Source organism: Rosa rugosa, chromosome 6 (assembly GCF_958449725.1).
Source record: "Rosa rugosa chromosome 6, drRosRugo1.1, whole genome shotgun sequence".
Taxonomy (NCBI): domain Eukaryota; kingdom Viridiplantae; phylum Streptophyta; class Magnoliopsida; order Rosales; family Rosaceae; genus Rosa; species Rosa rugosa.
Window position 1 is genome coordinate 1,900,873 of NC_084825.1, and position 26,010 is coordinate 1,926,882.

The following is a 26,010-nucleotide window of genomic DNA, read 5'->3' on the forward strand; positions in this document are numbered from 1 at the left end:
ACATTATCCCCATGCCAGCTAGTTTGTTAAAGAATGAAATGAAAGGGCCTGCGCCTTTTCAATTTTCCATTTCTTAGCGATTGAAATGGGACTGAATGAAAATTTTCATACATAATTATAAGTGGGGCTGGGAAGTGAAAATATAGTCACGCGGTGCGTGCTTACGTCCAATGATAAAGTTCTTGGTGCTAAATCATAGTTAAGTGACTTTAGTCATCACCGTTGCACGTACAGATATGTAGATGTGTTCAATAAAATACACGACACTTCTGATAATGTGGTGAAGCTCGATGACATTAGATTTGTAGAAATGAAAATGATCTATGATGATGGACTCAAAAACAATTAATGAGAGAGTTCTCTAGGAATTTTATTGATTCTTCCAAAACTTACTGAATCAGACATCGGTTAGCTATTTATATAGCTCACTGATACACAAGCATGACAAGAAGGAAGTTGTTGCTACTATTCCCATGGCAAAGAAGAAGCGCAGGGGGTTTTTGTCTATAATGTTTACTAGCTGGTATTTTTGGTTATGGGGATGAAGCGGCTTCAGTATCTCTCTAAGAGATTACTATGGTGAATAGAATCAATAGGAGGTCCATAACTCGGAGGAGCATAACCAGAATCCTCATTGCCTTTCTACGGAATTTATTGTTATTATTATTAGAAATTTCGTGGTTTAAAATCAAAATTTATTTTATTATTTATAGGCTAAATAGTAATTACTATCATCTGATTTGGATCCAAAATTAATTCAGTACATGAACTTTCAATTTCATCAAAAATACCCCTACACTATAATTTGTCATATAATAGGTCATTCTATTATACGTTCGTGAAATGGAGCCGTAAAACCGCTGATGTGGCATGCCAACTTAGCCCCGGTGGGGCCCACATGGAGGGAAAACACCCAAAATTAACCCTAACTTTCTTCTAACCAAGATTTCAATTTGATTCTCTATCACGCGACATCTCCCACTAAACAAATTTGCATACAGAAATCGGGCTGATCCCTCACGCCTTTTTCCTCAATTGATTATTGAAATAATCAGCATATATTGAATCCAATTCATATATAGAAGCTATTCACCAAAACCCTTGTACATACAGGTACATTTGCAAGCATAATTAGCTATAATGGGCCACGCTCATTGTACCGATAAAGATGTTAATTCCAACCAAGGGAATGACATACGGATACTCCGCCAGGCGGGCTACAACCTCGGCGTCGGATCACCCCCAGATCACCGCCGACGCGCCGCGCCAAAGCAGCATCAGAAGCTCCCAGAGCTGGGTACTGAAGCACATCAGTCCCACATCGAAAACAAAGAGAAGACCAACCTCTTCCCAAAGGTTCTCTCCTCTCTCCTCATTCATTACGCATTCAATACTTACCTACTGTTACTCTGTCTATAAATACATTGACTAACTTAGGCATCAGAGAGTTGAAGACCGCCCAGCGCGGTCTCCCTCTGACGCCCCCTTTGTATTTTACTTGACAGGTAGCGGAGGCTGAGAGCATCACGACTAGCGGTCCGCCCACCGGACCCACGTTAAACGAAGGATTGGCTACCGCCAGACTTCATGGCTACCGCCAGACTTTGAACGTTAACATTGGCGCCGTCTGTGGGAATCCTTGAACAGAAGGTCATCCCACCACAATCACCATGACTAACGGTAGCGGAGGAAACGCTGGGGAGCAGGTGGACCATTCCACCATCCCCCAACCCTCCGGCCCAGCGGTAGGCGTTAACAGCGCACTATTCACAACCCCGGCCAACCCCGGCGGTGAGGCAAATCCTAGCGGTAGCCGCCCGCCGGGCCAAGATCTCATCACTATGTACGAGCTGGCGCTGGCGGATCTTCATAAGGCAAACAGAGAGCGTGAGGAGGAGCGCACGCAGAAGGTTGAGGCCCAAAGACAGTTGGCTACGCTGATGACACGTTTCAACAAACTTAAAAGGACGCTGGAAGCCACCGCCAATCCAGCACAGAGTGAGCAATCACGCAGCAGCAGGCGCAGTCGACCCGGCACCGGCACGTTGGTACCAGCGCCAGTCACGCAGGTGCAGGTAACGCCGGACCCACCTGAACTATTGGGAATGGGACCACCGCCCATCCCCCAGCTAATGTTGGGGCAGGTGGCGGAATCACTACCGAACGCCAACCGCTCGAAAGCCAGAGCAGGGACTAAGGACAATCCGCCTACTCCAAGGCGCGGGCAGGTACAGCGGAGTACCCAAGCAGGCTCCGCCGGCGGTACAACCGCCCAGATACTGGAAAGTATGCAGCAACGGGAGCAAAGATTAATCCGGGCGGAGTCGGGTGCCCCGTCGCTAACTCAAAACCCACTTTTCGCTTCCAGACCTGGACCCTTCACCGCTGCGATCCTACAGGCTATCAGACTAGCGGACGCAAAAACCCCAAAGATGTCACATTACGACGGCATGTCTGACCCTTTCGTCCACATGGACACCTTCAAGATAGTTACCAACAACAAGGGATTTGATGACGCCGCTCTGTGCCACTTGTTCGGTGAAACACTAGATGGTGAGGCTATGAACTGGTTCTTCAAGTGTCCGCCAGGATCTATTGATTCATTTCATGCACTATCACACGCCTTCCTCTCTCGGTTCCTCTTGTTGTCCGCCAGACATCACAACACAGGTCAGCTTTTCAGCGTCAAGCAAGGGGCGGACGAATCACTGAAGGCATTCATCACACGATGGCGGACGGCAGCATCTCAGTGCCGTGATCTAAACAAAGCAGTGGCATCGGCGGCCTTCAAGCGGGGACTCCTCAAGGGGCCATTCCTCTATCACCTCAATTACAATCATCCTAACGCGGCATATGACCACGTCATGAGTGAGGCGGTCATCCATGCCCAGGCGGAATTCATCACATATGGAGAAACCCCACCGCCACCAGCAACACCAACAAAGTCAACCCAGCCATCCTCCAGTCATCAGGAAACCGCTAATGAGACCCCTTCGGCACCGCCAACTGACAATAAGAGGGAACGTCAGCAGGACCACTGACGGCAACAACTACCGCCAAGGTAATTCACTATCCACTGCCGCTATGGCGTCCCGCATACAATCAATCGGCGGCACGAAGTTCAACGGGGAACTCATGTCTTTCACCGCCAACCTTGGCACCAAGATTTGGGTCAATCGCCCATCCCCAAACCAACGACCCACATTTGGGATACCGAACACTTTCGGTACTACTACTACTACGTATGGTCATGCCGCTACCCAGGAGCATCTTGACTTAGCTAAACTTTTGTTCAATATTTAGCTAAGGGAAGCTACCCAACGGGTACTACCCCACTTTTGTATCCGCTGACCAGTCAGCTATCAATGAAACGAGGAATTATTCAAACCATTGTTCCCAAGTCTAGCACCGAGGGCAACTGGCAACGCCAGTAATCGTTAGCGGACCACGTCCGCTACGTGGTGCACTTGGACCAATCTTAATTCCTTTAATGTTTCATCGATTGGCAAAAGAACACTACAAGTCAAGACTCTAGCGGTACAGACATCATCACAAGCACAACTTCGAAAACTTCATTCCATTGAAAATATTTGTTACAAATTGTTATGCCTTAGCGGCTACAAAAAAAAAGGGAGAGAATACAATGAAGGTTTCAGCATCAGGGGTTGCCCTCGGCATCTTCTGCTTCGGCATGCGGCGGCAGGATCGCGCGACTCGTCTGATCAGACCCTCGGGCTGTGGGGCTTGGCGTCTGTATTGTGCCGTCTGCTCGGGTGTGCGCCGCCAGGAAGCCAGCACGCGGCACCTCCGACTGGGTTGGAAGAGGAGTCTGCTGGGACCCTTCCGCTGGGCGTGCCCCACTTTCTCCGCTACCTGAGCGGGCACCTTCCGCGGGGGCGGATACGACGCCTTTCTCCGTTGGGGCACTCTTCGCCGGCGGCACGTCGGGCTGAGACGCTTTGACGAAGTCGATGGCGCCCTTCCGCCTCAGCAACTCTACATTTGCCATGGCACCGGCCTCCGCCGACTCCGTCAGCGCCTTCTTGTACTCCGCCGACTGTTTGAATGCTTCAACAGCGGCAGCAGCGGCAGTATTCCCTTCGGCCTTCAGGAGGGCGACCTCACCCTCAAGCCGCTTTACCTCCGTTATTCTGGCGGCGGACTCCCGCTGCACAATAATAAGTTTCTTGTCCTTAGCGGCTATCCGCTCTTGCAGCAGGGCGATCTCCTCCTCCAACTTAATGACGCGGTCATTCCTCTCCAAGTCCCGCTCGATGGCCACGTCGAGCTTACCGCGGACGTCGGCGAAGTCACATTCCACCTTGACCCGCCGCCTTTCTGTCTCCGCCAGCTCCCTCTGGAGGCTTTGAATCTCCTCCCTCAGCTCCCCTTCAACCAGAGGCTGCTTCTTTGCCGCCTCAAACATGTCGTGGAGGCCAGCTGAAATCTGACCAAACGCCGAGCTGTAGGGCGATTGGTCAATCGCGGTTGGGCGTGAGATCCCCGCTAGGCCGCCAAACCCTAGCCTCTCGCACAGGTGGAAGAGGAACTCCTTCTCGCCATCTGTCATAAACTCCGCGTAGGCGGCGAAGGAGTCCAGGTCACTGGCGGCGGGCGCCTCCCCTTCCACCACAGCACCTTTGAGCGGAGCTTGACGGGCTTTCTTCTGCTGGCGGAACCCGACGATCTCCACGTCATCCCCTTCCTCATCGGGGGAGTCGGGCTGGCGGCGTCTTCGCTGGGACATCTGTGTGTTCTCAGCAGCAGCATGCCTCTCGCTTCCGTCGGTGGCGGCCTTGCAATGGTAACGGTCCCCGCCGGCGGCACCGTTCTCTCCTTCTGTGGGCCGCGCCTGTTGGCGAGCACCCTTTCTTTTTGGGGCGCGGCGGTTGCAGATCCTTTCTTCCAGCCAACCACTTGGGCCCCCGCCTGAACGACGGGCAGGCCATCGTCACCTAGGTGAGAGTGGAGCGGCATTGACAGCACCACAGGAACCTCGGACTGGCTTACCGCCAGGGTCTCCGGGTTCACCACGGTCTTCTGGGCCGCCAGACCCTCGGCATACATCGTCTCCAGGAAGTTGTCAACCTCCGCACGATCCATCGCCTTCTCGAAGGCGTCGCGGCTCGACTTATTCCCTGGCGGAGTTTCTAAAAACAAAAAAAACAAAAATATATCAGTCTGGGACACTTGGGATCTAAGGAGCAGTGTGGCGGACATTTCTTACCAATGGCGCGAGTTAGCTGCTAGCCAACCAGTAACTCCCAACCGGTCAGAAGTCGAAAGTCCAGCAGGTTACGATTCCGCCAGCAACCTCTGATCCGTGCTACGCGACACTCCTCCTCGCGCGTTAGGTTGTACCGCAGTCCCGCTGCACAAACACATCGATTAGTAAAGATACATCTGCAAATACAAGAACCCGCCAGCCACATTCAGCGGAAGCTGGTTACCAACCTCGGATAGGTTGGAACTCTGACTTAATCCTAAACGTCGGCCCTTCCTCGTTCGCTCGAACCTGATACTCCCACCCCTCTGTGGCGACGCAGAAGGTCCCCCGCCAGTAGGACATTGAATCCCTCAGATTCTCGATCAACTTGGGCGCTCCCTGGCGGCGGCTCAGGTTCACTTGCCCGTTGCAACCCCGGCGCTTCACGTAGACCAGCTCGTAGAAGTGGAGCACTTCCGCCACAGTAGGCCCCTCACACCCGAACAACCGCCACAGAGAGTTCATCGCCAGCATCAACCGCCACATGTTGGGGCAAATCTGGCCGAAGGCAAGGCCAAACTCGCACACCAAGATTTGAAGATTGGGCACCAGCGGGAGTGTCACTCCTTGGCGGAATATCGCCTCATGCACCGCCGCAAACCCCGCTGGGAGAATCGACGCCTTTTCATCTACCGTCGGCGGCCGTAGTTTCACCGACCCCGGCAACCGGAACGTCTTCTTCATTCGAGTGACGGCGGCAACATTCATCCGCCCTCCTGCCTCGTCAACGGCGGTGCCATCCTCGAGGAACCACGCCGACTCAGCATCCTCCCCCGCTGTTTCTTCTTCCCCAGCGGAGCCGCTGGCAGCGCTATTGCTCGCCAGACGCTCGTCGCGCCTAGCTTTGGCAGCGGCGGCCTCACCCGCCCTAGAGCTCTCTGGACGTGGACCACGACCCATAGCTACTTCCCAGGGTATGGTCTGTAGCGGCTCTACCTCTAGCGGTTCCGGCAGTGAGGTTCCTGCATGGGCAGACGGACGCAACGAGTCAATAAATATCCTATCCGCCGCGCTGAACGACACATCAGACCCGGAATCCTCACTGCTCGAAATCTCTATGACGTTAGCCATCCCAAACCCTAAAACCCACACCAGTTAGCACAAACACAGATCTAGCCTATTCTTACATTAGCCATAGCCAAGAACATCAAACACAATTTACCCAGAAAATGCCAAAATAAGAGCAAACACTCGGCCCAGATTCGACCATCTAGCAAATCCCTAAACACAAACTCTCTGCCAACCACCATAACCCACCTTCCCCCCCCCCCCCCAAATCTCACTTCACATCTCAGAACACGCCAAAGAACAGATATCACCCCAAAAAACCAAAAAACAACAAAACCCAGAAAACGGCAGATTCAATGAAACAGGGAAAAGGGGAGTCCAGATACCAACCTCGATGGTGAAGCCTACGATAGGATGGTGCGCAATAATCTCTGGGGGGTGAGATCGTCCGTTCTCCGGAAACGATATCTCCACGCTCCGGCAACCACTTCCTTCAGTCTCGGACGAACAGAGCGAGAAGACGACGACTGTGAGTTTGAAGCTTCTACCAAAGTGTCAAATCTCGCTGAGTTTCCCCCCCTTTTATGTCAACATCAGCGCGTTCTCAGCCGTCCGCTAAAAAATGACATCACACACCAGCCGTACACGTGTCGCGGGTCTCCACTTACTCTCCGGATTAACCGAGGCGTCGCCTCGGTTACGGAATCCATAATTACTATCATTAATGACGAGACGACGGCCAGGCTTAGGAGACAAGCCTCCGCACGCTAACCCTTTGCGGGTTAGACACGTGTCAACCACCATCAGACGAAGCGTCTGGTGGAGGTAGCCACTTCGGATGAATTCACCAACCGTCAGAAGTCTCCGCTGAGCGAAACCCCGCCAGCAGAACTTCTCCCTTGTCACCTTCCAAGCGACGAAGTCTCCGCTGAGCGAAACCCCGCCAGCGGAACTTCTCCCTTGTCACCTTCCAAGAGACGAAGTCTCCGCTGAGCGAAACCCCGCCAGCAGAACTTCTCCCTTGTCATCTTTCAAGTGACGAAGTCTCCGCTGAGCGAATCCCCGCCAGCGGAACTTCTCCCTTGTCATCTTCCAAGTGACTGAGTCTCCGCTGAGCGAATCCCCGCCATCGGAACTTCTCCCTTGTCATCTTCCAAGAGACGGAGTCTCCGCTGAGCGAAACCCCGCCAGCGGAACTTCTCCCTTGTCATCTTCAAGAGACGAAGTCTCCGCTGAGCGAAACCCCGCCAGCGGAACTTCTCCCTTGTCATCTTCAAGAGAGGAAGTCTCCGCTGAACGAAACCCCGCCAGCGGAACTTCTCCCTTGTCATCTTCCAAGAGACGAAGTCTCCGCTGAGCGAAACCCCGCCAGCGGAACTTCTCCCTTGTCACCTTCCAAGAGACGAAGTCTCTGCTGAGCGAAACTCCGCCAGCAGAACTTCTCCCTTGGCGTACTGCAAGCGGGGCAACTTCCGCTGCACACCACTAGCGGAACCCCTTATCATCTTGCAAGCTGCGTACTTTGTTCAGCGCAGTATCGCTCAATAAAATACCGCCAGGCACGTCTACTGGACGCTGCTTCCTGCTGCAATCAGTGGGGGGATTTCCGCCAGCGGCGGATCTCGAGGCCACGCCTCACTCTGACAACGACGGCCACGCGGCGTTACGGTCAGACGGTCCCTACGGGACACGGGGACTTGTATCAACAGTCTACGACGGCCCTGATCAGGCACGTTGACCCCCGTCACTTGGGTGCTAAAGATTGGGCTCGCTACCCAACACCCTCTGCTCCGCGCAGCTCCCCCTCAACAAACAATTTACAGACCATCCGGAGGTCTATCTTAGCCGGGGAGTGGGGGACTCCCTGAGGGGCCTAGCAGGGGCCCACCCGAAAGGGTATAAAGCGTTTGCTCAGTAAAATCCATGGTTGACAACGCACTGACGCTAATTATGCTTTTGCAAGTCTAGCGGAAGAAAACGCTTCAAACCGCCGAACAACTCCCCAACCAAGATTGCCCTCCTTGACTGGGGACTTGGGGGACTTGTACATACATGTACATTTGCAAGCATAATTAGCTATAATGGGCCACGCTCATTGTACCGATAAAGATGTTAATTCCAACCAAGGGAATGACATACGGATACTCCGCCAGGCGGGCTACAACCTCGGCGTCGGATCACCCCCAGATCACCGCCGACGCGCCGCCACGCGCCGCGCCAAAGTAGCATCAGAAGCTCCCAGAGCTGGGTACTGAAGCACATCAGTCCCACATCGAAAACAAAGAGAAGACCAACCTCTTCCTCACCTATAAAAGGTTCTCTCCTCTCTCCTCATTCATTACGCATTCAATACTTACCTACTGTTACTCTGTCTATAAATACATTGACTAACTTAGGCATCGGAGAGTTGAAGACCGCCCAGCGCGGTCTCCCTCTGACGCCCCCTTTGTATTTTACTTGACAGGTAGCGGAGGCTGAGAGCATCACGACTAGCGGTCCGCCCACCGGACCCACGTTAAACGAAGGATTGGCTACCGCCAGACTTCATGGCTACCGCCAGACTTTGAACGTTAACCACCCTAAAGCTCTTATCCTCCAATTACCCAAACTTATCAGGCCCAGATTTGTTTCTGGAGAAAATGGGCAGCTGAGATTTCATTTTATTTGACCTAGCCAGGCAGACCCGGTACCAGAAAGGGCTCCAAATCAAGAAAGAGATTGAGAATGAGAGAGAGTTAAAAATGGCGACTATGCAATTCCTCATTACAGATTTCTCGAAAACCAATGATTCTCCTTAAACCACTCTCTTTGTCTCCACACCTCGATGTCATTGCCTAACCTATCTCCCTTGCTTCATCCCCAGAGCTTCTTCTTCTTCGCTCAGTCGCTGGCACTTCATCTCAGAGACAGCGGCGCTGTCTCTTGACCTAACAGTGTCGTTGCTTGGATCCGCACAATTGGCCAAGTCTGAAAAGCCCGCCCTCTCTGAGTGAGAGAAAGTCTCCCTTCCTATCGACCCCGCCACCCCGACGTCGTCCTTCTCGACATCGCTTTTGTCCCAGATGATCCTAAACACAGTAACTAAACTTCACCATCTGTTTTCTTTCTTGTTACTTGCTCAATTTAAACCATATGAGTTTTGTGCACTACACTGTTTGGATTGTGGTTTCTGGATTAATATGAGGAGTTTGAGTGTTTTTTGGGGTTAGGGTTTTTATTGGGGACAAGACAAACACTTCTGGAGATGAAGGATATTGGACCAATCTGGGTTAGAGCAGACTTAAGAGAGTCAGAATTAATTTCTATATTTTCCCTTCCATGTGGGCCCTACGGGGCTGAGTTGGCATGCCACGTTAGTGGTTTAACGACTCAATTTCACGAATGCATGACGGAATGACTTATTATGATAAATCATAGTGTAGGTCTGTTTTTGATGTAATTGGAAGTCCATGGAGTGAATTGATTTTGGACCCAAACCATAGGGTAGTAACCAATATTTAGCCCATTATCTATTGTAGGGGGGGGTCACACTACTAGAATTTTGTTCATAGACATCGGTTCTGGACCGATGTTAAACTAATTTTCGACCGATGTCTTAGTGGGTGTAGAGAAAAGTATAGACATCAGTATAAGCGCGTTTTCAACCGATGTCCCAGACAACAACCAACATCGATTCTAAAAAACAAATCGATGTATAATCGTTATAATCATCATATTTTTGTATGTTAGGTATGTCTAATTCTTCATATTTTCACATTTTATGCTTAATAAAGTATATGTCGAACAATACCTACGTGAACATTTGCATCGATTTCTATTCCAGAAGCGATGTCTAGTACACTTGTAGACATCAGTTGCCATGAGTATTGTTTGTTCGTGGGCATTTTTACATGTAGCTTGGCACATTATTTTCTTAGGAACGATGTCTGTATCTTTAGGCGTCATCGGTTTTTTTTTAAGGACTGATGTTTCATTTAACACAGTACATCGTTTTCATTTAAGCAAAACGATGTTCAATGGTTTTATGTACATCGCTTGCTTTTTCTAGAACCGATGTGTTGTTTCATTGTAGACATCGCTTTTGTTTTGTAAAATCGATGTGCAGTGGTTTTGAGTACATCGGTTCTGCAGACACAACTCGATACATTGATAATCATAAGACATCGATTTTCATTTTGATACTGATTTCTAAACTCTCAAGTGACTTCGTTTTCCTTGGCATTACTGTTTTGTTATGCTTTTATATACTTCACTTCATTTTGACAAGCGTGATGAGCTAAGTTTGCATCTAGCTGCTGCTAGGAAAAGAAATGCATTTCATAATCATCCAAAAATTGGGGCTTTCCATTAATTTTCTTTCCAAATTCATGATTGAACATATGTCACAAAAGAAAACCCCAAAACCTACAAAGGCTAGCCTAGAAACATATGAGCAACAATCTACAAAATTTCAACACCAAACTTTGCTTCAAAGCAAAAACTAGCCTTGCTCAAAATTCATCTTGGCAGTCAAGTGCAAGAGAAATATGTATTAAGCTAAAGGTTCACATGAAGTGAAGTTAACACCGGTAACCAGACCAATGTGACTAGATCACCTTATCAGGCTTGCCCATCCATTTCACTTCACACCCTAGCTCTTCATATTTGGCAGCCAAATATTTCACAACTTGTAATCCAAGGCCCTGCAAGAGAATGACAAAGTCAGTTTCACAGTGCAACATAAACGTAATGACAGTGATTTTTGGTATTACTAAACTCAACAAAAAGAAATACCGACATCAAGACATTTGTTCTCAAATACACCGAGTCCTTTTGTAAAACATACAACTTCATAGTGAGTGCATGACCTCAGATTTAGAGCTTAAAACATGACACAAATATTACTAATGATACCATGTAAATCAGGTTTAGGACTAGAAAAGCCAAAGCTAAGAGAATAAAGTCGACTGTGGTTGTGTGTTATAGTGCAAGTCAAGACATAAATGAGCTTTGTTACTGCAACGTAAGAAGTATAAGCTAAAAGGATGAAACAGTAAGAAAGACGAACCTGAGTAACAATAGGAGCACCAGGACGGCCAAGTCCTGAAGAACGTATTGAAGAAAGAGAAGCCTCTTGTCCATAAATGGAAAGTCCAGAGGATGGGAGTTGTGATTCCAATTGCGACTCACGGCTGAGTTGCAGTATGAAGCAACGACTTGTCAGCCCAGGGATCTGGTTGGCGTTCTTGAGAAACTGGAGCAGTGTACTGAAGATGCACCCATAGTCAATAAACAACAATGCGAAGAAATTAAATCACAGAAAACATCAGCAGAATTTAAGCTTACAGTTTTCTCAAAAAGAGGAAGAACACTATGATCAACCAAAAACTTCCTCAGGTAAGACACTACTGCTTCTAGAGCTTTGAGCACCTTTAAGGTTTCTCCCTGCATTTCAATAATCCTCTCATTAGCGGCAGCATAAAATGGAACCTCTTTTGCCAGAACAAATATTAGGTATCAGATGCCTTGTTTAGAGAAGTAAGAATATCATTCATTCGATGAGGCAAAAGAACTTGAGAACAGAACTGCGAACTGTAACTTGAAAAGTGCAACTAGAGAATTGCAGACTTGTCAAATCTACAACAGAACTGCGAACTGTAACTTTTGGAGGTCTTTCCTAAACTTACTAATATCTTGTTTTCAAGTAAAAAAGTTGATATAACAAACAATTATGTAAGCTAAATAACCTGTTCAAAATCAGATTTATGTTATACCATTTTGGAGTACTAATATAATTTGATGATAACGCCAAAAGTAAATACATCATCAGTTAACTAAGCAACCTGCAAACCAACTAACCAACAAATGAAATCACACACAATTGTATCTCAATTCCCACGCAAGTGCAAAGAAGAACTACAGCCAGAGAAACAGTGATAGGACCACATTGAGATTAAGGAATTAAGTTTCCCATGGGAAAGGAAGTATAAAGCTAGAGATTAGCTCAAGTCTTTAATCATGCACAGAAAGCAATCCTTTTTTTCCATTAGCTTAATTAACTACTGAACATTAGCTATCACAGCAGAAGCTTGAAAGATATCATCACTACCTAAATGTAGTGTATCAGATCCATAAAAATGAAAAAGTTTAGAATCTCCTTTAATTTTTTCAAGTCATTTAGGGGATTAAAATAAAACCAGGTCAAGTCCCATGAAACTCAAGTACTTTTCATGACCAATTTGTTTCGAGCTAATTACTGAACAAATAAACTTCAAACATCAAGAGACTCATACCTCCGCTTCGTCCTTGGTCATTCCTTCTCTCCATGCTTGATCAAAGAATCCATACAAGTAACTGTAGCCAGAACCTATAACACAGAAAAATATGTCAGGTCAAACCACAGGCAAAAGTATCGCATTAATTGAACCTCCTTCATAAAGTGGAAATCATATCCAGTTAGAACCAAAGCATGCTATTGAAATCAGTTCTCACGATATAAAGAGAACAAGGCTATGACATCCTGATCTGAGCCTTCAATGCAGTAGATACAAGCCAATATCATTAACCACAAGATGAATTCCTGGCATGTAATCCAGACGTATACTAGCCAAATCCAAGATTATGATAATCCATAAAGTTCACAAGTATTCTAACTTGAGACCATAACTCACTAAGCATCTAATTCCAACCAATTAACAATATGCTGTACTGTTTTGCACAAGTACTAGATTTTACACACCCAAAGCAAACAAAGACAAATTCACTCACACAATGTCTACTCCCTATATTGAAAAGGAAATTGTAGAACTGGGTCATAAAAAAGCTTTAGCGTGCATACCTCCAATGGCAAATGGCACCTTTATGACTGTGCCGCCAAGCGGAACTCCATAAATCTTTCCCCCTTCATACTTGTCCCAGCCTCCAACAATCAACCCAGTTTGCAACATATTCTGCCAAGCCCAAAAAACAACAGTTTAAACCCCAAACAACTAATTGAACTACAAATAAGCTCACACAATAGTATCAATAAGCGAGAAATTCACCAAACCTAACCTTGTTGCCATATGACAGTAGCTTGATGAGATTAGCAACAACTTTGACAGTAGCAGGCTGCCATAGCTGAAAGCTGTACAAACACAAATACACAATTAAATCCAGTAAACCATTAACCCGAAACCGCAATACAAATCGATACGAATCAGTGAAATAAAAGGCACAGAGGCTGAAAAAGACTCACGTGTGCTGATGAAGAAAGTGCCTCACATAGTCGGAAACAACCTGAGAATCTGCAGCCTGCAAATTGCGAAAACTCCACATGCTCAAAAATTCGATCAAAGACAACAAATTAAGATAGGTCTAGGCAGTAACGAAGATGAGAATCGTACCGATCCAGAGCGACAAACGTAGACATTATCCGTGAGCTGAGTGATTTTATCCGAGCATTGATTCTCAACATAGACACCTATAAACAGCACAAACAAGTATGCAGAATTATAAATCAAACAACAATGGCGACGAATTTAGAAAATTTCAAGCAGAAAAAGTTAGGGTTTTGATGAGAGAGAGAGTGGCGACTGACCAGTGGAGACATAGTTCTAATACAGTTTCTCTACAACCGAATGATTCCAAACAAATCTGAAATCGGAAATCGAAAAATCCAGTTCACGATAGAGCTTAAAAGAAAAGCGAAGTATCACGAAGCTTACCCTTTCTACAGGCGAGCTTACGCTTTTCCCTGCAGAAGATCCTATAAACCTTGTCCTTCAACGAGCTCGGACAAAACGCTTTGGAGGGCGAACTGTGAAGAGTTGAAAAGGGTTTTGGAGGAAGCAAAATCAACTCGAATCCTTCAAGCAGAAGAAATCGAATTTGGGTTTGGCAGGGGGAGGGCAGCAGCGGGAGTTGATGAGGACGTCGTCACCGTCGTAGTGGGAGGCGCGTAAGATGATAGACTGGATGGAGTCGATGCCGAAGAAGCCGAGGACGTAGAAGAAGGAAGCAATGAGGAGCTCTAGAATGGCGGCGATCGAGTTCGAGTAAGCTTAGGGTCCAGAATGGAGGTTGAGTTTGGGAGGAGATCCAGTTTGGGGTGAGTTTAGAATGAAGGAGTCTCGCTAGGGTTTTCTGTTTCAGTTTTGGGGTCGGGCGCAAATTTTTTTCTAAGTGTGAAAGTTTTTAGATTTAGTACCCGCTTCTTCAATTCACTTAAAACACTTAGCGCGTTTTGCAAAAATAGGTTCCCGCAAATTTTCAAACAAAACTTTTAACACCGGTCATTTTAAGACCCGATGTTAATGATATACATTTAAATCGGTATTTTCGTAAAACGATGTTAGATTACATTTTTACATCGTGTGCAAGTCTGACCGATTTAAAACATGCGATGTCTATGAACAGATTTCTAGTAGTGTCATTTTCAAATTTAATTTAATATTTAATTTATGATGTTAACTGTTTTATGGTTTTATTATCTGACCACTATATGGTTTATGAGGCTAATTATGGTTATTGATCAGTATGGCCTATATAACAATGCATGGCTAGAGTTAGAAGACATATGTGGTTGAATATATGGTCAGATATGAAATACGAGATGGTCGAATATATATGCGGGATATCATGAGGAGAAAATACAATCCACCATAGTGCAACAACTATAGCACAACGTGTTATCTACCTAAAGTCCCTCTTATATATTATACGATATATCTATTTTAAGTATAAAGTATGCCAACGTTTTGAGTGCATAAGTGATTAGATTTAATGGGGCTTGTTAGTTGCACGATGAAGATCGAAGAGTTGTTATATCTCGAAAAAATTTCGTCATTCAAGTTTTCCTATATAAAAACTTATATATTATATTATTCCTATGTTCTTTATTTCTTTTATTTTATTATCTCTATTGTTACTCTTATTTCCCAAGATATTAGAGCAACTCCAACAGCTACTCCATATTCTGATTTTTCTCTTTTTTAGGGAAAAATGACCATATTTTGCTCCAACAGATTTCCTATAACTATCCCCATTTTAGGGATAGTGAGGAAAAAGAAAAAAAAATTCTCTAAATTTACAGCAATCTCTAAAATTTGAAAGAAGAATTATGGAGATTTTAGAGATTGCTGTAAAATAGGGAATCTGTTAGAGTTTGAGAAGAAAAATTTCTTAAAGCTTTGACTTTTGCTTCCCTCTAATACAAAAATGATAGAGAAGTTGTTGGAGTTGCTCTTACGATACTATTTTATATTCTAATTTTACAAAACTTCCCTAATATAATTTTACAACAACTATTAGATCTCATTAGTTCGGTATCCACTAATTCTCTAAGCAAGACTTCTTCTACCATCAAGAAGAACCTTCCTGCTCGATAGGAGATGCACAACATCTTGACAAAGCACCTTATCGAAGAATTAGGGGCATTTCAAAGACACACTTGTATCACTTAAGGGTGTGCAATACACCCTAGTACTTGGCCGGCCCATTGGGTCGTACCTTTTTTTTTATGCACATCTCAATTATTCAAAGTTGGTAGTCCCCAAGGGATACCACTGGGAGTCTCTCGTACCTATTATTTGAGATTGATCACTTTAGGATGCACTGTATAGCCCAGTACTTGATCGGCCTACTGTGTCCTACTCTTTTTTTTTATGCACATCTCAATTATCCAAAGTCAATATAGTTGAGAATATCGATGCCACATGGACAAATGATGATCTTGCTTATGTGTTTACAAAGATTTAAGTTAACACCACCTATTGCCAATTGGTTTTGGTTGGAAGTCCAGATCATTTTATCATAGTACCAAAGCGGGTTATCCCATGTGTGTATGCCTCACCACTACACAAGCTTCACGTCACCCAATATAAGTTGTCCACATGTATGGCTTGAAAATTCGTCACATGTGCAGGGGCGTGTTGGGAATATAGATTCTACATAGGAAAATTATGACATTACCTATAGGTTTATAAGGATTTAGGTCCACTATATCCATTTCAAATTGGTTTTGGTTGTACCCCCATATTACTTTATCAGTTACTACCTATGCGATACCGTGGGGAGTCTCTCATACCTATCCTTTGGAATCAGCGAAAAATCTGAGCACTCCTATTCTAAATGTTCCTTCAGATCTTCCTGAGGGCGTGTTGCACATGTCAATTGGTCTTGAGGTTGAGACCCCTCTGAGGGATAAGTCACAGACAGTTGTGGGTGAGCTGTTTAGCACGTCCCTCACCTACACTCATCGACGTTAGGGCAAGAATGGGACAACTACCTCAAGTCAACCACTATGATTAAGGATCACACTCCCTCATATTTGGTAAGAAGACTATTCTCTTCTTGTTAGTTTACCCAAATGATCGAGTCTTCATTACTGACATACTTGAGCGTCGTAAGGTTCTTTGCCAACTGCCCACTCTCTCTCTCTCTCTCTCTCTCTCTCTCTCTCTCTCTCTCTCTCTCTCTCTCTCTCTCTCTCTCTCTCTCTCTATTTAGGTACCACATCCTAAGAGCAAGTCTTCCTTTAGTAGTATCAGCCTCCTCTCGAGGAGCAACACTTGCTCCCTACCGGTCTTAGGCCTCCAAGATCGGTCAACTCGTGTTGCCTACCAACCACCTTTGTAGAAAAACAATTTATAAAGACATATACTCATATATGTTATGTGATAATATTTTCAAATTCAAAGAAAGAATAAAATATTTCCTATGTTGTTATTATTAGGTATATTGCGGGGAAACTGTTGGAACTAAAACTTAGTACAACATTATTGAGTCCGCAAAATATGATTTAAAAAAAAAAAAAAAAAACTGTTGGAGATGCTTCTCAGCCTAGATAACTGACTCGCGAATTAATGAATTTTTGAAAAAATTCTCGGTTTCCAAATTATTTTTAAAAGTTTGAAAAAATCTGAGATTTTTTTAAATCAGTTGAGTTATTCCTGAATTTTTCAATTGAAAAAGGCCAATTATTAAAAAAAATTAATTAAAAACTCAAATTTTGTTTAAGGACACCTAGTTTGTGTGTCTGGCCCAAACTCTAATTACTTGTCTGAGTTGTATTGGGGTTAGTCTTACCAATATCTACGGAGATATTTCAATAATTGTATGATTTAGTTACCTTGTAAGACGCAGATTCTTTGCTTGTAATCTTCTATATAAAGAGGCCCATATTATCAATGAAAGTACAACAGCTTATTCTCTCCCAATTCAGTTTTCCTAAAACACGTTATCAGCATGAAGCCCTAACCTTGAAACCCTAAAATCGTAACCTTCAAACCCTAGTTTCCACTGCCGCACACCTTGAAGCCCTTGATCCAAGGAGCCCAGAACCGACCGGAAAACCCCCGAACAGGCCTCCTGAAATATCGAACTGGCCGGGTTAGCCTCGCTAGCGCATAGCCTCACCTGCCTCCTCGCGCGCCCCTGCGCCCCTCTGCGCCAGCGTTAGCCTCGCTGGCCCCTGCCAGCTCCCTAGCGCATTAGCCTCGCTGATAGCCTCGCCAAGCTTCGTCAAGCCTCTATTAGCCTCTCTTTGTCTTGACAGGTTAGCCTCACCAGCGCTGGAGGTTAGCCTCGCCAGCGCGCAAGACAGCGCACGCCAGCACGCGCACCCCACAGCAGATTAGCCTCGCCTGCAGCGACTTGTTAGCCTCGCTACTCACGCATGACAGCCCTTGCTACTCTCGCCCACACAAGCCCAGCGCCCCTACGCAGTAGGTCCGCACATCCCTTGCACAAGCACGCACACATCAACGCATAGCAACCCCTGCCTGCTGGTTAGCCTCGCTACCACCAAGTTTCAGCTAGCGCCGGCCACTGGAAAATTCCAGCCCTTTTCTTGGGAGTGATTAAGCTCAGAAATTTCTATTGTTCCTTGGGAGCGATTATGCTAAGAAATTTTTATTGTTTTCGTGGTAGCCTTTTTGCTCCGAAACTAACCCTTTTTTTTCTTCTCCTTCAAGATGAGTAACCTGAACAAACTGGACTTCGCTCCATTGGGAACAATTGTCTCTGGATATCACAAGTGGGTTCGTGATGTGTCTGCCAGTATCTCAAGGCCCAAGGAATTCTAGATACGATTCTTGAGCCTAGTCAGGACGTGCTAACTGTTGAGCAAGCTCAAGCTTTAGAAGCAAATAGAGCAGTCTTGGAGGCAAATAAGGCGAAAGCCATCATCCTAATGACTTGTCATATGGATGATTCGCTCCAATGTGAGTATATGAATGAAGAAGACCCAGAATGTTGTGGGTCTCACTCGAATAACGCTTTGGAAAAGTCTGCGACTTCCTTCTTCCTGACCTAGAAGTGAGATGGCATAATCTCTGCTTCTGTGATTTCAAGACTGTTCTTAACTACAACTCGGAAGCACTTCGCATTAAGTCCTTGATGGAATTCTGTGGAAAAGATATCACAGATGCGATGTTGATTGAGAGGACTCTCTCTAACTTCCCCGTCTTTGCTTTGATGGTTGCTAAGAACTATCGAATCGATATTACTGCTGGACGGATCACAAGGTTTCATGAGCTGATTGGAGCCATGAATGTCGCTGAAAAGCATGACAACATCCTTGTGATGAACTATAATTCGAGACCCGTGGGAACAGAGCATATTCCGGAGTCCAATTATAGTTCCACCCTTAAGGGAGGGTGCCAAGAGCGAAACCCTAAATCTCGGGACAATTCTGGACGGTCTGGTCCATATTCTAGCTCTATTGAGGAAGGTAACCGCCAAAATAGCTGGACACGGAACCGAAGAGGTCAATGTGGAAAGAGAGAAGGAGGCAACGCCTCTGGCCATGTTGGTGGCGCCACCAACACTAAGAGCCATCCTAATGACGCTTTCAAAGCGCCTCAATCAAAGGAGTCTGAGCACAGAGATGTATGTTCTCGATGTGGAGCATCCGGTGATTGGGCACACATTTGTAGAGCTTGTGAAAATATTGTCACCTCCTACAAAGAATATTGTGAAGCAAGAGAAACTCACTACATGGAACAAGAAGATCAAGAAGGTGATCTCAAACAAAGGGTTGAAGACTTCAAATCCAACCAAGATCAAGAGACTAGTACTGATTTTGAATAAGTCTGTATTTTCCACGAGATGTAATAGGCAATTGCCATATGTTTTTGTAGTAAATGCCATTAGTTTAGTTTTTCTTCAACTAGGCTCATCCAAAGTAAGTGTGATGTCTAGGAAAGTTTTGAGATAAGCGAGCTTTGCTCCACCGACATCTCTCTACTTACCTGATCCATTGTTTTGCATCAGCTAGTACTTGGATTAGATTTTCTTTTGGTCAAAGAAACAATGATGTACACCGTTGGCTTATGAATAAAATTTCGAGTTCTGTTCATTATGACTCTATTTTAATTCTGAGCATATCACTTTGTGACTACGATGGCCGGGCCATCAAGATTAGTTCAAGGACATGGAATGGCCCAAATTTCAGTTGCCAAATGGCACCTTGATTACAGTCACAAAAACTCTCTACGCTCCTAGGGCAAATCGAACCCTATTGAGCTATTCGAGCAAACGGATTCCACGCGGAAATGCATATAGAGAACGGAAAAGAGTTCCTTTTCACTACCTCTAATGATTGCAAAGGGCATCTTAGAGAAACTTATGTGTCTCTCTAGTGGATTTTATGTCAACACTATTTGAGCTATTAAATCCAATAAAGTTATGAGAGAATCTCTTAGATTTAGACACATATTGGCTTTGTCACGACATGATAGGTCATCCTAGTCATGATATGATGATCCGTCTACTAAAGACTTCACACGGACATCCATTCTTTCGAGTGACACGAAACACGAATCAAAGGTTGATTTCTGGACTAAGTGTAACCGCCGCTGCTGTCTCTAGCGCCGCCGCCGTCCACCTCCAGCCTAGGGCTAGCATAGTCCATACCTATGACGCCATGGATGGCGTCCATCATGGTAATGATGCCTCAGGTGAAGATGCAATCACCAATTTTGCTTCTGATAGCGTTTCAGACACTCTGGCCCAACCAAAATCCTCATTGGTTGTTTCTAAGGCCTCTCGTTCGTTCTACAAAGCTTGTTCTGTAGGGAAATTAGGACCAAGACCGTCCTACGCAAAGGATACGAAAATACTCATTATGTTCTTACATAGAATCAGAGGGGATTATGTGGACTGATTCAACCAACTTGTGGACATTTAAATATTTCATGACGTTGGTTGACGCACAAACACTTTGGTCACGTGTTGTGCCATTGTCCACTTGTAATGCTGCTTACACTACACTCCTAGCACACATTATATGGTGACAGGCTCACTCCCCGGATCATCCCATTCCGTCAATTGGACTTGACAATGCTAGAGAGTTTACATCGAAGACTTTCAATAATTATTGCATTGGGATTGATGTTGGACATCATATTCCCATGTACTCACCCAAATGGTCTCGCGGAAACGACTACGATGGTAGCCCAGACATTGGTAATGCGCACCAATCTTCCTATATCCGCTTAGGGTTATACAATATCGCATGTAGTTAGCTAATTCGTCTATGACCCACTGCCACTCAATCTATCTCTGCTTTACAGCTAGTGACTGGGTACAAGTATCTCGTCCTTATGCATATTTAAGTGTGCCATTTATATGCCTATTGCGCCGCCACAGTGCACTACGATGGATCCTCACAGACAAATAAGCAAATACGTTGGATATGAGACTCCAACAATCATCCGCCACTTAATACCCTTGCTAGGCGATCTCTTTACCACATGTCTTGCGGATTGTCACTTTGATGAGACAGTCTCCCCATCATTAGGGGGAGATAAGAACACGGATGTTAAGCAAGAACAACAAGAATTGTCGTGGTCTGTCCCCACTATGTCTCATCTCAATCCCCGCTAAAGTGACGAGATTCACATATCTGCTGCAAACATGCCTGCAAAGATGGACATCCATACGAGAGGACGTAGTGCCACCCTACACAGAGGTAGGCATGGCACTAACACCATAGAAAGTGGCACTCTGGCGTTACAGGCCATGGCCCCAGCTAGGATGCGTGGGAGGCCCATGGGTTCGAAGGATACTTTGGCACAACCCAATCCTTTGATCATCGACACTCAAAATCTGTCTCATGAAAACGTTTCAGATTATGGATATTGTTGGGGGATGCCTCAACGTCAGAACCTATTCCTAAGAACATACAGCTCTGTGATAATTACACTAGTGTACATGAAATGTGGGATAAAAACTCCATCATCAATCGCATTTCATTGCGCATAAGTTTGTTGAGTCCGATGATATCGAACCACGCTCCGTTGATGAATGAATGCCAACATAGAGAAAATTGGCCTAAATGGAAAGATACGATCCAGGTTAAGTTGGATTCTCTAACGAAGAGGAAGGTTTTTTGAGCCAGTGATGCCAACACTTCCTAACATAAAATCTATTGACTAATGGGTCTTCGTTAGAAAGTGTGATGAGAAAAGGAGATGGTAATCTCCCCTTATGGTGCAAGGCTTCTCACAAAACGCCCTAGAATCGACTAGGATACACATTCTCTTGTAATGGATGTCATTGCACTCCACTACCTTGTCAGTTTAGTAGTTTCCGAATAACTGAATATGCAACTTACGAATGTGGTCACTACGTATCTTTATGGGGATCTAGATACGGAATATACGTGAAGGTTCCTGGTGAACTTCATTTACCCAAGGCAAGTGGCTCTAGACCACGGAGCGCGTTTGCAAAGAGGTTGAAACACATAATAAAGTGGCTACTTGATTGGGAAGGAATATGCCAGCGTGTTTTCATGAAAAATTCTAGATTCTATAGCGGTTCATGTTGGTGACATGATCTTCATTGGAAGCCCTTAAAAAGTTAAGTGAAACCGCTGAACACTTGAAATCCGAGTTTGAGATGAAGGATCTTGGAAGAACACGATTATGTCTTGGTTTGGAACTTAAGCATTGTGTTAATGGATGCTTAGGCGTTTTGACAAGGTCAAGCCTTCAAGCACGCCTATGATCGTCCGTAGTCTTGATCCTAAAACGGATCCTCTTTGTCCGAAGGATAATGACGAAGATGTGCGAGAGGCAAAAATGCCATACTTGAGTACAATAGGCGCATTATTGTACTTAGCTCCATCCACAAGACCGGACATCTCATTTGCAGTGAACTTGTTAGCTAGATATTGCTCTACGCCAACGCGACGCCATTGAACTGGTGATATGAGCTTGTTCTATCCTTACAGAGGGATGATGAATTCGAACTCATCACACACCAGGAACGCCGCCAACACTGGCCTGCGTTTTCTATCCCCATCCCAAAACGACATTAGTGTTTTGGAAGGTTTTGCGGATGCTGGGTACTTCTCTGACCTACACAAAGGTCATTCCCAAACTGGTTATGTGTTCACCATGGGTAAGACCGCGATATCTTGGAGGTGTACAGAACAGACCCTTGTCGCTATATCTTCGAACCATGCAGAGATTATTGCTCTTCAAGAAGCGGTTCATGAATGTATATGGATTGGATTGATAATTACGCATGTTCGAAGCTATTGTGGTTTGAAGTCTACCACAGATGAGACTACGAGCACTTATGAGGATAATGTTGCTTGCTTTGAGAAAATGAAGCAAGGCTACATCAAAGGAGACAACAGCAAGCGTAATCAGCAATAACAGATTCTCCTCAAGATCAAAGTGAACTAGGTTCGATCTGAGGACAAAGTGGCAGACTTGCTCACTAAGTCATTGCCTAAATCCACTTTCGAGAAACTTCTTGGTAGCATCGTTTGCGGAAGTTATCCGAACTCCCATGACTGTAGTCATCATGGGGAGATGTCTACATGTTTGGTCATTCGACCGAGGTTATTTTTGTCTCACTAGGTTTTGTTAGTCGGCAAGGTTTTTGACTAGGCAACGAGAGGAGCACCACGTTTGGGCGACACAAGGGGGAGTGTTTAAGGACACCTAGTTTGTGTGTCTAGCCCAAACTCTGATTACTTGTCTGAGTTGTAATAGGGTTAGTCTTACCGATATCTATGGAGATATTTCAATCATTGTATGATTCAGTTACCTTGTAAGACGCAGATTCTTTGCTTGTAATTCTCTATATAAAGAGGCCCCTATTATCAATGAAAGTACAACAGCTTATTCTCTCCCAATTCATTTTTTCTAAAATAAATTTAAGATTAATTTTGAATTTTAAACTTTTATAATTAAAATGTTATACTATGCCTGTTTAGTCCCTGTACTATGCCTCTCTCATCGTTTCAGTCCCTGACATTCCAATTTAATCTGAAAATTCCCTGAGGTCTAAATTTCCGTCTAATAAGTCATTTCCGCAGGAAATTAGGAATTGGCCTTGGGTGAAATGTCCAATATACCCCTCAGTTATTTCTTTTTTCTTTTTTTTCCTTTTTTTCTTTTTTCTTTTTCCTTTTTAATTTCATTTTTCCTTTTTTTTATTTTTATTTTTTTCCTTTTTCCATTTTAATTTTTTTTTTCTTTTTCCTTTTTAATTTCTTTTTGTTCTTGTTTCTTTTTTCTTTTTCCTTTTTAATTTCTTTTTTTCTTTTTCCTTTTATTTTTATTTTTTTCCTTTTTCCATTTTAATTTCTTTTTTCTTTTTTCTTTTTAATTTCTATTTTCCTTTTTTTATTTTTCTTTTTTCCTTTTTAATTTCTTTTTTCATTTTTATTTTTCTTTTTTCCTTTTTAATTTCTTTTTTCCTTTTTTTTTTTTCTTTTTTCTTTTTCCTTTTTAATGACCATCGTATTCTGCTGCATCAGTAGCGCCACGTCGGCGAACCAATCCAGATCGACCCGAAACCCCAATTCTTGTTCTCCACGCCAGCGGCCATTTTTCTTTTCCATGACTATTCTTCTTCTTCACTTCTAGTTTTTGTCAACTGGGCCATCAAAAACCACCATTTCAACCAAACCCAAAATCCAAATCACCATTTTGAGCAAGACCCAAAAACCTCAGAGTTTGAAAAAATGGTAGTTTTCAGTGAAAAGTTAAAAAATGATAATTTTCAATGAAAAGTTTCCAAATTGAGGCTTGATGTGGAGAGAGAAAGTGAGATTTGAGTGGGAGAGAGAGAAGTAGGCTGTGAAAACAAGAGGGGAGTGGTTTAGCGGCGAATTTTCAAGCTGATTGGGAAACAGATGGGTTGTGGAGTTTGATCGGAATGAGATTGGTGGGTTGAGGAAGTAGAAAGTAGGTAAAACGAAAAAGAAAAAAGAACTTAAAAAGGAAAAAAAATTAAAAAGGAACAAGAAAAAAAGAAGAAATAGCAAAAAAGAAATTAAAAAGGAAAAATAAAAAAGAAATTAAAAAGGAAAAAAAAAAAGAAAAAAAGAAAGAAAAAAAAATTAAAAAGGAAAAATGAAAAAAAAGAAATTAAAAAGGAAAAAGAAAAAAATGAAAAAAAGAAATTAAAAAGGAAAAAGAAAAAAAGAAGAGATTAAAATGGAAAAAGGAAAAAAATAAAAATAAAAAAAGGAAAAAAGAATTTAAAAAGGAAAAAGAAAACAGAAATTAAAAAGGAAAAAGAAAAAAAGGATTGATAAAAAAAAAAAAAAAAAAAAGGAAAAAAATAAATTAAAAAGGGAAAAAAAGAAAAAAGAAATAACTGAGGGGTATATTGGACATTTCACCCAAAACAAATTCCTAATTTCCCGCGGAAAGGACCTATTAGACGAAAATTGAGACCTCAGGGACTTTTCTGATTAAATTGGAATGTCAGGGATTGAAACGATGAGAGAGGCATAGTACAGGGACTAAACAGACTTTAGCCCTTTAAAAAATTATTATTTACATTTTTTATTTATAAAATAACTTTTGTTTTTTAATCGAAGGAGGTTATCTAATTTTATAATTCAGCAAGTAGTACTAAAAACGACACACCCTTGAGGGGACACCCACCTTCTAATTTTATAATTCAGCAAGAGTCGTCATTTAGGACATACAAATGACCTATTCTAAAAAAATAGAACATCGCACTCCCGGGTACACCCACATTTTAAGGAAGTTTACACACTTTTATTCTAGCAAAACCTAGAGACTCAGAAGCAAGTTAAATAAATGTATCAACCGAGCAAACTAGATTTTGCGACCCAAATGAAATTAAAAAATTGCTAGTTGAGGATGATGCACCTGCATCCCCTACAACTCCATCATCTTTAGGCAACTCCATTTGTTCAGTCTCAGTATCCCCACAATTCTCCTTCTCATCAGGAGCGTGGACATCCCTATCACTATCATGAAGTCTCCACTTCTTAGACTTCTTCCCCTGTAGCTTTTGCTTAAGAGCTCTAGCACATTTAGGCATGTTCTTGCTTCCCTTAGGTCTCCCCAATTTCTTCTTCCTTGGCGAAACCACCAATTTTCCATTCTTGTATTGCAAAACAAGCTGCATACCATCATCAACTTGAAGCAAAGGTTCAGATCGATGTAGACACATACCTCTTGCCAATACGCCCCAAAACCTCCACAGACTTCCTCTTAACTCCCAATATTGATTTTGGGACAATGGGAACTTCCACCATCATTGTGTCTGCACTACCCTCCAAACTTGAAGGCTTAATAACAGCCACAGGTACCGTGCTTTATAAAATAATTTAGATGGGTTCAAGTTTTACATATCCAAATGGTAATATTTGAGAAAAATTATGGTTGACCTTGATTTTTTCTTCAAAATTTATGTTTTAGAAGTCATATTAACTACATGTAAGTATTAGAAATGACATATATTGATATTTGTGTGTCCGTATTTTTTATTACATT

At 43.9% G+C, this 26,010-nt stretch overlaps 1 protein-coding gene and 1 long non-coding RNA gene across 2 annotated transcripts; both read right to left on the bottom strand.

The window, feature by feature from the left end:
- Window positions 1-9,543: 9,543 nt before the first annotated feature.
- Window positions 9,544-25,772, bottom strand: LOC133714538 (proteasome subunit beta type-6-like). Its single transcript, XM_062140674.1, has 8 exons — window positions 25,690-25,772; window positions 25,381-25,592; window positions 13,639-13,715; window positions 13,491-13,546; window positions 13,307-13,379; window positions 13,092-13,203; window positions 12,547-12,620; window positions 9,544-9,576 (listed from the first exon to the last, which is right to left on the bottom strand). Exons 1-8 carry the CDS (start codon window positions 25,770-25,772, stop codon window positions 9,544-9,546), a joined length of 720 nt encoding a protein of 239 aa, XP_061996658.1.
- Window positions 10,445-11,720, bottom strand: LOC133713748 (uncharacterized). The gene is made up of 3 exons (XR_009848231.1): window positions 11,600-11,720; window positions 11,322-11,520; window positions 10,445-10,956 (listed from the first exon to the last, which is right to left on the bottom strand). It is a non-coding gene; the product is annotated as an uncharacterized LOC133713748 (long non-coding RNA).
- Window positions 25,773-26,010: the final 238 nt, after the last annotated feature.